The following is an 18,716-nucleotide window of genomic DNA, read 5'->3' as shown; positions in this document are numbered from 1 at the left end:
CTAGTGCCTTTTCTCTGATATTACCTTCCATTGTTGACACTGTTTATTGCATGTATGTAGCTATTTGTATAAAGTCTCCCCCATAAAAATGTGAGTACTTTGAGGTCAGGCACTGTTTTTCTATACTTTACATCTCCAGAACTCAGCATGATGCCCCTAGTATGTAGGAAGCATTTAATAAATGTTTGTTGACTGACAGAATTCTTCCAAACTGATTTACTCCCATTTTTACAGCTTCCCTTGTAGGAAAGTCCTTACTGCGTTACCTCCAAGCTTCCAAATATGGACAGACAATTTTATCACCTCCAATGAGATGAAGCTGAGAGGGGACATCATGCCTAAGTGTGTGGTCTAGCAGTAACAGAACCGGCAGGATTTCTGGGGCTTGGTCTTTGACCCTGTCTTCCATGGAGAGAGCAAGAATGTAGCAGCCAAGGTTCTATTTCTTATCATACCTAAGGACAGCAGAGCAGGGGCTGCCTTCAGCACCTTTTCCCTCTTCCCCTCCTCTACCAGGAACTAAGAGATCTGTGCTTTTTTGTCCAGGCAGGCCTAGCTGCGTTGAGGTCAGGTATCACTGGGTGCTAACTTTTTAAAAAGATTTTATTTTTATTAATTAGGAGTAATTATTGACACACTTGTACAGTATTGAGCTGAAATGAGCCTGAATTTGGTAGTTCTTTTATACTCAAGTGATACACTTAGTCCAGAGCTAAAAATTCCTTCATAACCTATAGTATGATAATCCCCATTTACTACATTCCTCTTTAGAGGAAATCTAAGTACTTTGGTGATTCACCTTTGCTGGTAGGCTAAGAACAATGTCAAAAATCCTAGAAGCCCCAGGACCTCAAAAGATGTTTTGTTGGGCAAAGAGTGCAGTGTTTCCCTCTGCTACCAGTTTTAAGAACAGTTAAGAGCAAGGTGCTCTAAAACAAAGATGTACTTTTTGAAGTGCTTCCCTCTATGGCTAAAACTTCAGGAACAGAGTAGTTATTGAACTCCTCTGGTCTTCCTCATGCGCCGGGAAGCTCTTCATGCTCAAAGATCGCTCCCCCCACTTCATTCATGCCCTTTGCCCCTGGGGCTCCTCCCAGAACCTCTCTTTGGGGAAGGCCCCCACAGCCAGCCTTTCATCCCCTCCACTCCCTGCCCTGTCTGTGCTCCCATGCTGCCCCTGGGCCCTCGTCAGCTCTTTTCTCTGTACAGCCTTTGGAAGCTCCTCAAGGGCACAGACTCCATTTCCTGTATTTCCCAGACTCTGCACAGAGCCGGACACACATGTTGTGGCTCTGTTACGTCCGGCTCTTCAGCATCCCTGACAACAGCGCTCCTCCCCGGGTGCCGTCCGTGGGATTCGCCGTTTCCTTCATCCTCGGAGAGAACCGTGACATCAGGGAGGTGGCGTCACGATACACAAGTGAATCGGGCTGCGTGAGGGAGGCCACGCCAGGAGACCACAGCTAAGTGACCGGGCCAGGGGATGTCCAGGGCCCAGTGCTCCAGCCCCAGCTGCCGCCCCCGCGCCCCCGAAGTACTCAGACTTGTCAGAGTCTTCTCCACAGAGGATGACCACTTGGAGCCAACGACCACGCCTTTTAAAAACTGCTCTCACTTCTCAGCTCGCAGGAGTTCTTTTTCAGTCATGGCCAACATCTCCGGGGCCGTTTGGGGCTTTCTTGTTCACTGTTTGCTTCTCCAGATCATTTTACAGATGAAGTGAGACAGAGGATGAGGTGACTGGGTCAGGGTCACCCTGCCAGGAAGGGCCTGAGGCCAGATCTGGCCTCAGGAAAATGTGTCTCCCCGACTCCAGGCCCAGCATGCTGTCCGTCATGCCATCCAGCTGCCCTAAAGTATACATCAGCTGAGGGACATTTGTGCTAACAGCCATTATAAACTGGGTTTTGTTGGGAGGAAAAAGTTTTCAGTGCGATGGCTAAGAGGCCACATTCTGGGGGACACTCTGGGTGCTTTTCATTGTGAGAGGGATGCTCTTGTTTAAAGTACAGTTTTTTCAGACTAGCTAAGCATAAGAAGAAAATGCTGAATGTGTGAGAAAGCAAAAGCAAGTAACCAATTCTCCAATGAATAAAAGCTAGTCTTTCATCTCTCTGAGGACAAAGGCAATTTCTAGAAATAGGTTAGGAATAGCTGCTTTCACTATCTTCCCAGCCACCTTTCCAAAACATGCTACCTCCGCTCTGACCAACACCTCCACCTGCCGCTCCCCACTTCTCAGACCTTCCATTCTGCCCCAGGGATCAACTTAGGCTCTGCTAAGTGAGCCATCATCTTTCCTATCTGGAGTCAGACCTCCATAGTGCTTCCCAGAGACCACTTCCAAACCCTGCCGTCATGTCTGTATTCTCCCACCCTTTTTCCAGCTTCCCTTTCTGTCTTGTTTTCTACCCATGAGAACATAAGACAGAGACTGTTTTGCTTGCTTGAATTTGTATGCCCAGTGCTTTGCATTGTCCATATAGGTATATTACTTCTAACTTTTCATCGCATCGATTATTTATAAATGAAAAATGGCTTGGACTAGTAGCCTGATGACTGGCCTTGAAACTGGAAAGTCCTGCGACACTAGCTACATGACCATGGAAAAGTCCCTAAACTCTCAGTGCCCAGGTAACTAAGACTATACGATACCGATGATGTTGATCCATAAAGACAGAGGAAGCTTTGTCACCAATGAAATCACAAGCCAGACAATTCCAACCCTCAGTTCCAAATTTTATATGTAATATAAAGAACAAATGGGAAACTTATGGATTTAGTGATGATAAAATATGGAGGGAGAAGAACCAGGACAAAATTTCCTCTCCTGTTGTTTACACTTTCAGTCATACTTTCACTTGAGTAACCTCCACCAATCATCTTGAAATGCATATTTGAAAAACAGGAAGATGTCTTATGATGAAGAGGAAAAGTGTCTTATGCTAAAGTCCTTCCTATCCGATCTCCTTTGAACCTCCTGTGTTTACTTGCAGCTAAAGAAGTTCAATACTTTGGAAAGAAAGGCAGTGAGTATTCTAAAAGAATATTTTTTTAGAACCAAGAAGAAAAATCTTTCCTTCTCTCAGCAGAGGGAAGCTTTTTCTTTAAGGTGTAGGAGTCACATTCTTAATTTTGATTCACTAGTTTTACCTGGTCCAAGTCATTTCGGAGGGCAATTTTGCTGGTTACAAGTTCATGAGCAAGGTCATCATTCTCTTGTTCTAGCCGCATGCTGGCTTCCTGTAACCTCCGGTTCTCCCTCTGTGAAGAAAAAAAAAAAAGCAACAGCCAAAAGAGGAAGTTACTACCTGGTCAGACTAGCAGAGACAAAAGGCCAGCAGATAAGGGAGGACTGGGAGTGGGGCACAACAAGGGTGAATCTTAGAAGTGTAGGTAGGAGGAGGCGGAAGTGGCACAGTAAGGCAGGATTGCTGTTTGGGGGAAACAACAGTGAGTTAAGCCAGCGGTGCAGATGCAGTACTCTACCCAGCAAAATTCACAACTCGCCAGAACGCCCTCAGATCAAAACTCTCTGCTATAAAAAATGTGCCTTGAAAGGAAAAATCTTCCAGACGTATTCTCGGCTTTAAGACTTTTACCTCACTATGTTTTAATATAGATTTAGAACCTACATGTGGGCCAGAAACACAGAGAAAAACCAGTTTCTCATCCCCAATAGGAAACTGCAGGTCATGATAGTAGAACTGGGGGGGGGGGGTTAAGAAATACTTCTAAATCTTTTTTTTTTCAAACATTAGGCAAAAATCAATCATGTCTGATTTAGACTTCAAGCCTGAGAATCAAGATACTCGGTTCTGCTACTGCTTTGGAAATAATTCATATCTGTGACCTCTTTGAATAAGAATAATTTTTCTGGACCCCGATTTCACTGTCAGATGGAAACAATGGTATAGAATATCTAAATAGTAAGGAAATCATCAGATGAAAAGCACTGTATAAATGTAAATTACTGATCTAAGTTCCTCTAGGTCATTCCTAGAGTTCTCAAGTCAAGTCAATGAGATCACGATTAGCAAAAGATATGGCTAAGAGAGTCCAGGACCCCACTGGAAAATCCCCTGACACCTCCACTCTTCTGTAAAGACCCCCAGAATTACTCTATCAACAAATATTTATCTTAAAGTTCTATTATTTATGGTTTTAAAAGACAGAAACTTAAATTTTTTTTTTTTTTTGGTTATTTTGTTTTGTTTTTAAAGAATAACAATTCAGTGTCTTTCTTTCCAAGGTATCCAAATGCTTTAGCTGTCAGTAGCCACGGGGAGGTTCAAAAGAGATCTGACAGGAAAGACTTCAATGTAAAATACCTTCCTGTTTTTCAAATATGCATTGTCAAGGCGATTTTCTGCAAGACAGGCAAAAAGTCAAGCAAAGGAGTCAAATCCACAGCTCTGTGAAATATTGCAACAGAGTGAACTGAAGAGAGCACTAGGAAAGACACTGTTATTTGTGGACCTCATTTTGAAACAAAATGAAAAAAACAAGCTGGAGAGCTCAAAAAAGTAGGTGACTAGGATGCTCCAGATATGTGCCAAATTATCTCGTGTGTACTGAGGACAGAGTGCTGACAGGTACTTCACCCCTACCGAGCTAAGCTCCAAAGACTCCACACTTGGGGGTCTTCGCAAGGCATAGTAGGGTTTTTCCACTTTCCATTGTGAGAAAAGTACAGAAGATAGTAGGCAAATTTTGGAAAAATATTTTAAGAGCAATTTTTCTGTTGATATTTTTTTTGGGGGGGGGAATCCCAGAGAAATTTTTTTTTATAAAAACATTCTTTCCCTTTCCAAGGTTATTTCCTATATAGGACACACTGTCTCCTCTGGAACAAAATACAGCATAGCAGCTTGTAATCAAGTCTAAAGTACTGCCCTGCCAATAAAACTTTCCAAAACACTCCTTAAATAAAAAAAAATTTACCCGTTGGTAGATCAGCTTGTACCCAAAAGTAATTCTGTCTGTTCTTCAGTGGAATCTTTCCATTTTCTCCCACCCGCCTACCCGCATGATGGAAACGTTTACATGTCACAGGTAAACACAATCAGTTTCCCCAGCACACCTTTCTAAAATCTATGAGTTAACAAAGCAAATGGTCCACAAAGGCCAGACAATATTGCTTTCAGCACCCTCTCTGACTGGCTGGGAGCTATGTACATTTTCTGAAGATTTGATTTTATTTAAAAAGTTTTCTCAAGATAGGAAACAGATATGTTATAAACAACCAGCATTCGGTTTCAGCAGAAGTTGTGCAACACAGGCTGCACCCTAAAAGAACTGTGTAACTTCTTTTACTTTATTTTGGTGAGCTCCTCTTATCTTAGTCTTTTATTTTAGCTGAATGACTTCACTACAGCTTAAAACATTCTTGCACAACTGTCTCATGGGCACACTAAAATCCCTTCAATTACATTTCTAATATACCGATTTGACTATAAGGAACAATGACAAGTTTGCAGCCACTAGAATTCTGCAGGTTACACTACTGAAGTAAAGTCAAATGAGTCTCCGGCTGAAGTTGCTGAACCTTTCCAGATCAGGATTTGGTTCAAAAGATTCTTAACCATGTCCCAAAGTAATCGACCACCTGACTTTGGGTCAGAGAGCAGCTGATCATGATTTTTGCTGAACAACAACAAAAAAGATGAGTTCAGCTGTCTCCTTATAAAAATAAATTATTAGAATTGTAATATTCCTTCCTTCTAGGACACAGGTTAGAGGAAGATCTTAGAGAAACCAGGAATGTCTGATGGCCCCTTAAGATAAATACAAAGTAATGGGAGGGGTTCTGTCCCTCTTTTGCAAGAAGCTTCAGTTCAAGTGTCTGCAAAGCAAGCAGCACAATGTGAGGTCTCAGGCTCCTGCTTCACTCACAGACAAGTGGGAAAGCAAGCAAAGTGGCTAAAAATGCAGTGTCCTCCTCCTCTTCCTCCTCCGGGGATGTTACAGAAAGGGGAGATTATCTGTTATGCTAGTGAATAAATCACTGCTACCAACACCAAGGAAACCGCCTGACCCTCGCCTCCCACAGCCAGCCACAAGCCAAAGGGAATCCGGCTGCGTTATTGGGCTGATTGCGCCTGCCCCTCCCGAGGAGAAACTGCAAGGGATGGATTCCTTGGGAAAAAGCTCAGGGTGAAACAAATGAAAACTGGACTAAAAAGGAAGGAAGAGAGTGTCATTTTGTTGTATTTCAGAAAGCTTTGTCTAGGTCATTCTGAAAGCCGGACAAGGAATCTCTCTCTGGCTAGGCATGTTGACTGGTTTTTTGAGATTTAGTTTGATGACCATGGGGCTCCTTTTGTCTTTGTGGGAGCATTCTATGATCTTGCACAAGCAGACTAGTCAGACTTGCTGAATGCTCAGAGCTGGTAAACAGACAACTGCTTCCTGCTCCCTCTCTGAAGAGACTGCAGTAGGCACTGTATTTCTAACATTTACAATTCTCACTTGACTTGAAGCACCCTCCAATATCACTTGGCGACAGCTCTGAATAAAAAGAGGTAGTCCTTTCCTCCGGGATTCCCTTCCCCTGCTCTTCCATAGGGGAAGGATGTACAGCTGGGAAAGTTTGGTGAATAACTTTTGGGAGGAGGATACTGCATTTTCCAAAGAGACAAACACAAATATTACAGACATACACAAATGAAAAACTTACCTCCTGCAAAGTCAGAGACCAACTACTGTTTTCAATCATAGGTACAAAAGTAATAGAAAAAAGGATATCCAATGAAATGTAAGTGCCTACTAATAAAATTAGGAAACAGCAACAACAAGAGAGACACTTGTTAATTCTATTTGGTTAATTTTTTCCTCTCAGAGCCTTCCCTGTGACAGCAAACATTTGGTGAAAGAAAGCTGACTTGAGAAAGCCAGTGGGCAAGTCCCAACTCAGGAAGCCCGATAAAACTCAAACTCCACCCTCTCCATGATGCTATTCTCAGCTTGCATGACGGATGAATATGTTTGTACATAGGATGATTGGTAGTCATGGTGTAAGTTGTTTCTACTGCTGTCATGAAAGCTGGGGGGGGGGGCTTATTTACATGTACAGTGTCAGAAACCTTACAAAATAGCTCATCTTCAGGCAATAGAGGGAGATCTCAGTGTACAAAGAGCTGCTTGGCGATGGGTGTATGTGTGTGTGTGTGGGTTGTTCAGATTCCCATTTGTGTGTGTCTGTGGGCTCAGGTTTGGATGAGGCAGGACAAGGAATTGTAACAGAGTTAGTTTCCAGGATGAGAGACTTGAGAAATATTCACTGGCAATCAAAAGGAAATGTGGTTAAGGTTTAAAGGGGGGAAAAAAATCATCTAGAGGAATGAGGTTTTAGAAACCCAATTCTGTTTTGGGTGTGTTGTCTGCTGCTATGATGAATTCTTGGCATGCAGATTTAAGTGACTTAAGGGTCAGGAAAAATGCTTCTCTAAGTGAGAAACATTATTTTATTAGCAAGTATATACTCAGCTAGCAAACATTTCCTTTTTAAAATCTCACTCTTGAAAAAAACAAGTAACCAACAATATTGACATTTTTGAGCTGACAATCTTAAGGCACACAAGGACAAATGTACCCAGATGACATATTTTAAAATTCTACACAATCTGAAAAATGAAGACTTAAAAATAACAAGTTTTCATTTTTGAAGCTTTAGCTTAAGGCCATATGTGGTAATTTCCTCCCTTCTTTGCCATATTCCCCAAGGAGAATCTCTTACATTGAATGGGAACAACAGTTTCTGATCTTTTAAAAATCTCAACAATAAAATTAAATGACAGTTGGCAATCCAGACTGCATTGCTTTTCTGCATCTAAGACTGTCTTTGGAAATACCAGCTGATACTCCAACATGAAAATGAGACTTAAATAAAATAAACAAATTTCATAGGTGTTACAGAAACCTGTTAGTGTGATGCAAATTTTTCTCACTGATACTAATGCAACAATGAACCATGTCTACTAAAGATAGAAGATTAATTCTGAATCATATCTTTCTCTAAATGAAAGTCACAGCACCTATTTGGCCTTGTTACTTTTCTCCTAAATCAGCTGATAATGTTTCGAGAGTAGCATAAACTGAAAACCAGTTCTTTAGCTTATGTTACCTTATCCGGGTTAGGTGCTTCCAGAAACTCAAATTCCTTAAGTTCTTTAATATCAAAGGGAATGTGTGTCAACTTCTTGGAGTTTATCACAAAGTTTTCCTCTGGAAAGGTAGGATCTTAGGGTGTGGTGTACTGAGCAGAGTATTGGATTTGGAATCTGATGTTAACCTGGATTCAAATTCCAATTTATGGTTTATTAGCTATGAGACTTGACACAAGTCAGTTCACCTTTATGGGCCTTTTTTTTTTTTTTTTTTTTAATCATAATGGGGCTAGACTTGATCTCTAAGGTCCAGATTGAAGTCCTATATTCCTAGGAAAAGAACATGGCATATAGCATAAAGAAAAGTAGACCAGGAGTCAAGATTAGGTTTTTAATTCCAATGATTTTTGGGTATGATTTTTGGTAATCTCTCTGAGCCTCAGTTTCTTCATCTGAAAAAAGAAGGAACTATACTGAATGGCTTCTAAGATCTTTCTCGGCTCTAAATCTATGTTCCTTACATAGAATTCAATATTGCAGAAACATTCTTCTTCTCTCTTGTTAGTCATTTTAAATATAACATTTCATAGCAGAAACATTTTTTAAAAGCTAATAGTTGTTTTTGTGGCATAAGTGAGATTGAGTCAGAATAGTGTGAATTTATCTCCCTTTGAAAAAGAAAACTTATACCCAGAGATGGACAAATTTATCTTAACTTCACTGCTCCAGGAAAAATCTAACCTCCATAAGAGGCACAGGCAGAGTACAGAATTTAATCTCAATTCTTTGCCTCCTTTAGTGGGCAAGACAAAAGTTAATATGTAAATTCTTTCAATGATTGACTCCCCCCTCCTCCCCTCCCCCCCTCCCCGGTTAATGATAAGCAAATAAGCTGACAACATAGAAGCAATTAATCCCTGCCACAAACACCTTATATCCTTGCATGAACAAAGCCCAATAAAATGGCTTAAAGCGTTCAAGTTACTTTAGTGAGAATCATCAAAAATCAACATTTGTGGGGAGATTTTTCTCCCAACCCCCTTATTATTTATACATATATATATTTGCTGAGGCAATTGGGGTTAAGTGACTTTCCCAGAGTCACACAATTAGGAAGTGTTCAGTGTCCGAGACCACATTTGAACTCAGGTCCTCCTGACTTCAGGGCTGGTGCTCTATCCACTGCGCCACCTAGCTGCCCCCTTATGTGAATATTTTAAAAATATATCAATATGTAACCAACTTCAAAAACAGACACAAATTAAAACATTTAGACTTTGGTTTGTTTATTCTGTATATGAATATAAGGCTCTGTCTAAAAATTAAAACTACCTACACAGCAATTCAAAAGCATTATGAATTCTTACAACTTTTCATAGATTTCCTATCTAGATAAGATTAAAAAATTATAGCTTTTTATACTTTGGGGGCTTCATACAATTTAATTATTAGCAAGATTCTTCGAGGCCCAATCCTCATTTGTGCAAGCAGTTCTTTAATTAAACAAGAAACCATAACATTTTCTGGAATCAAGTTAATTTGGCTTTTTTCTAAAGTTTTTTGTAGAAAACTTATGAGGATCTTCAAACAAAACAAATCTAGTTTTTATATGAAGAACTGAAACTCACTTGATAGTCACAACTCAGATATCAAGTTACTAATACATCTTTTAAATTAGATGCAATCAAGACAAAAGTGAAAATGAAGCATGATGCTAATATTTCCTAACATTTAGTCCACATTTCATTCCATTTGGAATCAGTGAATTCTTTCCTAATCTAAATTCTAGGTTTGATAGGTGAGCACTATACTAAACTGACAAGGTAATGAATGAATTTAGTAGGAGTTAAGAGAGTTAATATTCTATATTTTTCTGGCCTTGGGTGCTTTTCTTTCTACCTATAGGTTAACTTTCAATATGATAAAAAAGAAGAAAATCTCAATAACTACAAGCTACCACTGTGGGATTCAGAATATCAGATGCAGGCTAGTGTAAAGCTAAAGCAGTTAAAGACACTAAAGACAGTGTTTTGAGTTAAACCTAGAAATAGACAATAGTTAACATAAAAACACACAACAGATTCAGGTATAATGTGCAAGGTAAGGGCTCCCTCTCACACAAGATTGTAATGACTTGGGTGAGGCCAGAAAAGAAAGGATTTTTTCTTGGCAGAGACATTTCCTAGAAAGATTTAATTTAGATCCCTCAGACTTATACTGCTATTTTACCTACCTCCATAAATATCTACATTTGGGTGACACTGAGGGGTGGCCCAATGTGAACTCTGAGGTCTAAACCATATAAATGTATTCAGGGTCTATACAGGATTCCACATATATTCTTCCAAAAGAAGTCTAAAGTAAGCTAAGCCAGAATCATTATTATTTACTTCTACATTACTAGAGATCTAAGCCCATTTCTGGGGCAGACCCATTGAAAGCTGTGACCTTCTTTTACTCTCTGCATCCCACCTCCCATTTCCTTTCCCCCTCATTTCATACTAAGAGCAGGTGAATCATTGTCAGAATGGGTCTAATTATATTACACTTCAATTCCGGTGTCATTTCAGATTGGCAGATCATCTTCATCCTCTGCCCACCAGTCACCTTCCCATCTACCTTTGCATGCAACTAATGGACTTAAAAGGAAAGGGGTGATTTATGGGGAGGGTGAGACCATCCCACAATTGCTTCATATATATATATTTTAACCAAACCTCTGCCTTTAATGACCTAAATTAACTTTCCAGTTACTCTTTAGCTAACTACATTCCAAGGTCCATATCAAGGTATTATATAATTCTGAGTGGGAAGATTTTATAAGACACTGGTTGGCACTCACCAATGAGCCTTCACAATCTACTGTGACACTTACAGTTGAATATTTCTAAACAATATGTCAGTTTGGAAGATCATTGCTTTTGATTTGTTGGGAAATATACACACTACCATTGCTACCTTCAAAATGTAATATAGCCGGGGTTAAAAGCACTTTAGGAAGTCTGACAGTTATGTGTCTCAGAGATTTTCCTTATCCTGGTAATATATAAAAATGTTAGTTTAATCAATCCACCACAGAAACACAGACAGAATTAAAATCCATGACCCAGAATTCATCACATGTAGCCAGAAACTAAGGATTTATTCAATTTTAAAAACAGTATATGTCTTTGAGAAAAAAATAAAAGCAAAATTAAAGGGGTAAATTCTACTTTCAACTTCCAAATACAAGTGTGTTATTGGTAGACTATTTTGATGATATTAAAAAAAAACCTCCAACTTTTAAAATTAGCATTTAAATTCTCAGAGTTTCCAGAATGATTTCAAATTATGATGAAAATAACTGACATTTATAGAGTGCTTTAAGGTTTGCAGAGTACTTTACATATTTTGTCTTCAACAATCCAGTGAGCTAAGTGCTACAGATATTACTACTTCCATTTTATAGAAGAAGAAACTGATAGACACTGAGAATAAGTGTCAGAGATGGGATGGGACTCCAGTTTTCTCCTGATCACAAGTGCAGCATCTCTCTGATACACTCAAAACTGCCTCTCCACACTTGTAGGCTGTCCAATATACTTTAGACCTATCATTCTTCCCTTTATCTCAGGACTGTATCTGGAGTCAGAAGACCTGAGTTCCGATCCCAGGTCGGCTACATAATCCCTTTTAGACCTTGGGCAAACCATTTAAGCTTCTTAGGCCAAGGTTTCTGTATATGTAAAATGTGAGGATATTGACTTCTCAATCTATCTCCTGTGGCCTTTATGTATGTACTAAAGGTGACACTAATCAGAAAACAGATGGTACAATCTGTGCTGTCTCCATTGGCGAGATTTCATAAACAACTCTGAAGTTCCTCTAAAACAGCAAACCAACTATGATGTCTGAAGATTCTAAAAAAAGGTACTTTCGAATATTCTCTGTTTTATTAGCATAGAGGCAAAGAAAACAAGAGCACGTGATAGGGTGGGCAAGGAGGAAGAAGTACGATGAAAGGCCGGTGCCTCAGGTCTCCAGAAATCCCGTGACTCAGGAGACACACATGGTGAAACTAGGAGAAGGAAGGAAGCCCATGACATTCTCTTCCTCTCTAGCACAGGGGCCAACCTGGTAAGGAAGAGAAAAGGCTCCCCACTGTGGCGAAATGGAAGTCATGCATGTTAGAAGGACGCTATGGAAGTAACAGATGATGGAACCCTCTGCCGTACAGAGGGACGGCCCCTCAGTGCCGCGTACCTAGGAGTGTCCCAAAAGTCTGAGTGTAGTTTTCAGTTTTAATGGCTGCCCTCAGACTGTTGGGACGCTGTGTAACAGGACAAGCTCCAAAGCAAACCTCAGCCCCAAACCCTGCTTGGAGATTGAAGTGCTGCAAAATGTTGGATAAACTGACAGATGTTTCCATTGAAAAAAAGGAACTTTGCAAAGCTGCAGTGCTCCAGCAGTGAGGTCATCACTAAGAGCTGTGTTTTAGCAAATGGCCTGTGGCAATCACTAAGGTGATGATGCACCAAAGCCGGCTTGATTCTGAACCTGCAGGGAGTGGGCAGATGCCACTGGTAAAGCTGTAATTTACGTTTGTGGAAAGAAATGTCATGAGAAACACCATTAATCTGCTTCATAGATCTTTGAGGGTTTATTCTTCTCCCAAAAGTATGAATGCTGATCATTAACAGCTACAGACAGAGGGGAGTTAAAAACATCCTTATGTCAGTCTTGACAGAGTTCACCTTCTAAAAAGTCTTTGGGGACGTAACCACGCACAGCTAAAAACAGTATCTGTAATCTCTTCCTTTCTTATTCTGTAAGTAGTTGGGAGCCATTTTTTTCTCTCTGTCTCCCCCTTTCTCTGTCAGCGTCTCATGTGGGATCCCAGTATAAACGCAACAGCGGGAGTTACCTACAAACATACAAACTGAAAGAAAAGAAATATTATGTTTGGCTACTCTGGAGCTCCCATGGAAATAGGGTAAAATGAAAACATCCCTATCAAAGAAGCATTACTGGAGGGTTTCCAAAGCATCCACAGAGAAGAGAAAAAGCCCGCCCCCCAAAATAACCCATCATTTTCCACAGAGTACAATGATGAACCTTGGGCACATTCTGTGGAAAGAACTTTCTCATGCTTCCCATACCTTATATCTATCCATAGGGTCTTCTTGCTGCAGCTGACTCTCTCGCATGGTTTGATATTCTTTCTCATATTTCTTCAACTTCTTAGTTGGCACCTTAAGAGTGAAGGGAAAGCACATTTTAAGAAGAAAATCTAGGAAAGATCTGATTGACATATTCTCCAATAGATAAAAAAAGTTACGAGAACCTTTAAGCACTTCCCACAAAAGCATGTTTGGTATAGAATCTGAAACACTGCTGGGATTGAAAAACTTGCAATATTTTTGTAACAATATATTTAATAGTGTTAACATTTCTGCTTATAACGATTTCACAATCATGTATACTTACTCTACCACTATAGTTGTTACTTAGGGGTATGTGAGGAATAGAAAGAAAAATGAAATTTATTTTTTTAATTCTAATGCTATTTTTTTTCTGAGACAATTGCCCAGGTTCACACAGCCAGGAAGTGTTAAGTGTCTGAGGCCAGATTTGAACTCAGGTCCTCCTGACTTCAGGGTTGCCAACTAGCTGCCCCTAAATTTCTTTTTAAACTAAACCATTCAACATGAAGAATTACTTTAACTGAATAATATTAGGATTATACTTGGCTTTCTCACCAAACTTCTTCATATTTACCTTCAAATAGACTACATAGGAGAAACGATGAGGAAGACTAGATTTGTGGGCAAGGGAAGGAAAGAGAATAAGAATCGATATAACCCCTATTATGTGCCCAGCACTGTGCTAAGCAATTTTACAAATATCATCTCATTCAATCTTTATAACAACTCTGAGAAGTAGCAATTATTATTATCCCAATTTTACAGTTAAGGAAACTGAGGCAAATTGACATCATGTCACTTGCACAAGATCACACAACCAGTAAGAGTTTGAGGAAACATTCGAGTTCAGGTGTTCAACTCCAAGCCAGTTCTCCTGCCTCTTTCCACCATATCACATCATTGAGTAAAATGAAGGGACTAAAATCTACGTAAAGCCATGCTGTGCTTTTCAAATGTAAAGCCATGTGATCCTCATGACAACCCTGGGAAGTAGGTATTATCACATGCACACATACACACTCCCTCATTTTACAGTTGAGAAAACTGAGGCAAACAGAAGTAAACTGACTTGCCCAGGATTTTACAATTAGTAAGGCTGAATTTAAACTCCGGTTTTGGTTCCAAGCCAGTATTCTATCCACTGGGCTACCAGCAGCACTGGGATAGAAAGGGCCCTTCATGACAAGGTAACTCCTACCAATGGAAGTTGGCACTTTCTCTGCAACTTTGTCTCAAAGAGTCTCCTAGAACACTTGCCCACGACTAGCTGGTCCATGCCAAAGAGAGGATTAAGACCAGATCCTCCTCCTTCTGTCAGGTCTCTGCTTTCTATGTCTCTCTGTCTCCCATATACCAGAAAACAAAGCCAGAAGTTTGCCAAAGAATAAGAAATGCCAGAAATTGAAGCGGTATTGAATAAAGGTTCTTTTGGTTCATGGTAAACTTTGTGTTTTCCTCTTTTCTGAAAAACTCTTCAAAGAAATGTTCTCCAAACTTCCCAATATTCTTTCACACAACACTCTTATAGAAAGTGGAAAAAGCTGTTCCAATATGAATTACAAATAGAAAAAAAGTTTCTATTGTATTTTACTATATTCTCTATGAAATATTCCTGTTACCACAACTTTTTCTAGTACAGGTTAATTATTCATCCTCTTTTTAAGTTTTCAAGTTAAAGACAAGAAGAGGGGGTTTTTGTAGGGATTATTTGGTGAGTCCATGCGCTGAATTCATGATGTTTTTTTCTTGTGGATAAAGAACATTTCATAAACTTCTCAGTGTTTCTGTACATTCCTAACATACAATGCCAAAAAGACATAGTTGCTGATCAATACATACTTCCCTGGATATCTGTTGTGTAATTATCTGTTACTGTTTTTAAAACTGTACTTAGTCAAATTATCTTATTAGTGCCAGAGAAAGGCAAGAAGCCAGAATGAATAGAAAGTGAGTTTACTGCTTGCTAGGATTTAGGCCTAGTGTCAATTAAATCAGAAGCTTTTGGTTTGTTTCTAAACTCCATGGAAACTGGGTATAGAATAAACGAGGGTGTCATTTGTTGTTCATCTTCCTTCCTCTTTTCAAATTCTGTCCTTTCCACCAAGGGATATCCTTTTTGAATTTTGGGAGACCTGTAAGGCTTGCTTCTGACCACAGTGAAGAAATTTCACAAGCTTATTCTATTAAATGTGACAGCTTGCAACAATTCAATCACATTTTTGGTAGGTGCAAGAAAGTGTGGGACTGTCTTAGGGTTTAGGATAAAAAGATAGGAAATGGCATGAATCTTGCCCTAAAAAACTAACAATCCAATAGGGGGATTTTGGGGAGTGTGATGAGAGTTAAAGGAAGGAATGGGAAAAAGGAGAGAGAGAGAGAGAGAGAGAGAGAGAGAGAGAGAGAGAGAGAGAGAGAGAGAGAGAGAGAGAGAGAGAGAGAGAGAGAGAGAGAGAGAGAGAGAGAGAATAGAATTAAAATTATGGGTTTAGTCTAACAGGAAAGAGAGGACAAGGTGCTCAAGAACATGGATGATGGAATGACTTTTAGCTTGGGAGGTGATCAGAAAAAAAACTTCTTGGAGAGGCAGCCTAAACCAATCCTTGAAAAATGAACAAAATTTCAACAGATAGAGGTGAGTAGACAACAGATCCCAAGCATGAGGGAAACTTATTAGAATTCAGACAGAGAATGCAAGAGATTCAGAGATACCTCTAGTACAGATAGAACAAAAAAGCATGAAATAGAGGAATAGAAAGGTAGACTTTTTAGAATCATATAAATGAAAAATCAAAGAAATTTTTATTTTATGTGGTAAGAATAACCACTGGATATTTTTGATAATTTGATAGTCACAGAATTTTCTTTTTATATTACAATTACTGAATATTTTTAAACAAGGTAGTGACATGGTCAGCAGACCTGTAGCATTAATTCTACCTTATAATAATTCTACTATAACAATTATCTCCAAACTTGGGGGTTACCTGAACTATTTCCTCAACTTCCCTTTGTAACACCTTCTACTTTTCAGCTATGTTTTCTGGCTTCAAGTTTTTTCTATATTTTGCCAACAAATCCTTAATTGTCCACATTTCTTTTAGTCAAAGGAAAAAAGTCATGTAGAGTACAAGAAGCTGGCAAAGATGATTTTCAAAGGAGTTGCTAAATTTCATAGCCACTGATGAGACACTAACCCTTTATTCTCTATCTTATGAAACCATTAACAGCCTAGCTGTAACCAACTGAAGTGAAACAGAGAAGAAAGCCACTACCTGCTAATTGTAGAGCCTATGGGGGGGAGGGAGGGAGAAAAAAGAAGGAGGGAGGGAGAGGGAAAGAATGAGAACACTAGTTACAATATCATAAGCTCTTTAAAAAAAACAAACACTATTTTCTGCAACTAATTTAGAACCAGCAATCTCAGTTCCGTACAGGGAGCCTTCTTGTACATGTATTAAGATATCCCAAGGCCAATAAAAAGATGTTCAAATCAATGGAAAAAATCTGGACTAAAAAAAGAAAAACTGAATATCACTGGGACTAAGGAGCATATGTCTGAAGATGCTAAGCAAGGTTAAGGTCTTTTAGCCAAGCTGCCCAAATAGACAGTAAGCTCTTCTACCTATCACAGGAAGTGTAGCTCACAGAAAGATTTCTTCTAAAATCAACTGCCATTATCACAATTCCTGTAATGCAAGTTCATATAAAAAGTTGACTAATTTTACGCTTTATGCTAAGAGTTGAATTTCAAAATGAAAATTTAATGAAATCCGCTGAATACCCTCAAAAGGTAATCCTTTCCCATCTGGCCAGAAGTCTAGGCTCTTGGCTTGATCTTGCTCAGGGAAACATAGCAGGTTCCCAGAACAATATGTTGCTAGGATACCATCCAAGCTTATTTATCTTGTGCCTGTGGTGTGATGTTGAGCTCATATCCACCTGTGATTGGCACAAAATGAAGGGGAGAAGAAAGGGGTAATGGTTTAGGACTACTATTATTTATGAAGTAATAGAAGACAAAGATGTTGCCATTTAACAAACTTCATTTCAGGGCAAGACTAGTTATTTTAGACAATAGAATGAGGGGTAAAAATTTTCCTATCAACAAAAGATCTAAAGATTTAGGTGGGGATAAGAAAAAAGATCATACCCAAGTGTGAAGAAACAGTAAGAAAACTCTTTAATTATGCACTTCTAATGAAAAGAATAGCACGTCTCTACCTGGAACTATGGGGCATGTCATAAAACAATCTATTATTCTCAAAGTGGAGCATGGATATTCCTCTCTTTAGTAAAAATTATTTTAATGTAATTCAAAACTTAAGGAATTCGTTAACCTAATCACCAGTTTACTTAAAGGAATAACAGTCTATAGATATTAATCATTTTAGGATCCTACCCACTTCACTAATACCTATCTTATCTATTATTATTCTCAAGTGGAGGACATGACTCCCTATTGCATCCATTACAGATAACCTCTAGAAACTGTATAATGCCCATCATATAAAAACGATATTTTATGACAATAACAGCTGACACTTGGTGCTTTGTGGCTTGTAAAACACTTTGCATATCTGATCTCTCTTGCTTTTCCCAAAATCCCTCTGAAGCAGAGTAGGAATACTCATTTTACAGATGAGAAATTGAGGCCAGTGGAGTTGGTCACACGAAATGTCCCAGACAAAATTCAAATCCAGGTCTTATCTAATCACAAGAACAAAATGCACACTGCTTTTCATAATAATAAGCACTAAGCATTGCATAAAAACAACAAGAACATGAAATAAATTAGGAGATATCCCAGCAATAGGAACAGTATACATGAGAACCACCCCAGGTTGGGAATGCTTTCAGAAGTTTATCATCATGACCTATTGTACAATTCCTTGTGTTCTGCTGATGGTAGACCAACAAACATACTTTCATCTTGGCAAATTAAACCAGTCAAACCAGTCTACTGAAGTTTTCCAGGTGACAACTCAGAAAGACCTCAGACTGAAATATGTTTGCAACAAACATAAGGAACAGATATGAAATTCCTAAGCTGTCATATACTTTAAGGTGGCATGGCAGGTGAAGAAGTAGAGTCAGGAAGGTTTAACAATTCATTTCTGGTTCAATTTATCAGAAAATTTGTTAAGTACCTATTAGACACCAAGTACTGCTGCTGTAAGTGCTGAGGATACAAGACAAAAATGGAAACATTTCTCTGAAAGAAGCCGATACATAAAGTAAATAGTTAAGTGGGAGAAAGTACACTTATGTCCATCTGGTCAGGGACAGCAAGTGAGATGGGCCTTGACTCTCAAAGGCAGGTAACTTGATTCCTCAAAGAAAGGAAGGTGAATATTCTAGGCAGAGGTATTTAGGTAATGTAACCTGAAGGGAGTAACAATAAGCCAATTTATCTGGAATGGAGACT

The 18,716-nt window shown here is 39.2% G+C and overlaps 1 protein-coding gene across 16 annotated transcripts in view; it reads right to left on the bottom strand.

The window, feature by feature from the left end:
- The window catches only part of RABGAP1L (RAB GTPase activating protein 1 like), a 665,899-nt gene that overhangs the window by 26,518 nt on the left and 620,665 nt on the right, over positions 1-18,716 (bottom strand). For 13 of the 16 annotated variants that reach the window (XM_074308401.1, XM_074308399.1, XM_074308400.1 and 10 more), the window contains 2 exons: positions 13,247-13,339; positions 3,154-3,264 (listed from right to left, as the gene is read on the bottom strand). In XM_074308401.1, coding sequence (XP_074164502.1) covers positions 3,154-3,264; positions 13,247-13,339 — 204 coding nt within the window. Of the gene's footprint in view, positions 1-3,153; positions 3,265-6,679; positions 7,855-12,727; positions 13,027-13,246; positions 13,340-18,716 lie in introns of those variants that run through there. The other 3 variants (XM_074308403.1, XM_074308412.1, XM_074308414.1) reach the window with 2 other exon arrangements.

The sequence above is a fragment of the Sminthopsis crassicaudata genome, chromosome 4 (genome assembly GCF_048593235.1).
Source record: "Sminthopsis crassicaudata isolate SCR6 chromosome 4, ASM4859323v1, whole genome shotgun sequence".
Classification (NCBI taxonomy): domain Eukaryota; kingdom Metazoa; phylum Chordata; class Mammalia; order Dasyuromorphia; family Dasyuridae; genus Sminthopsis; species Sminthopsis crassicaudata.
Note: the sequence above shows the minus strand (reverse complement) of the source record. Positions and strands in the feature narration are given on the sequence as shown.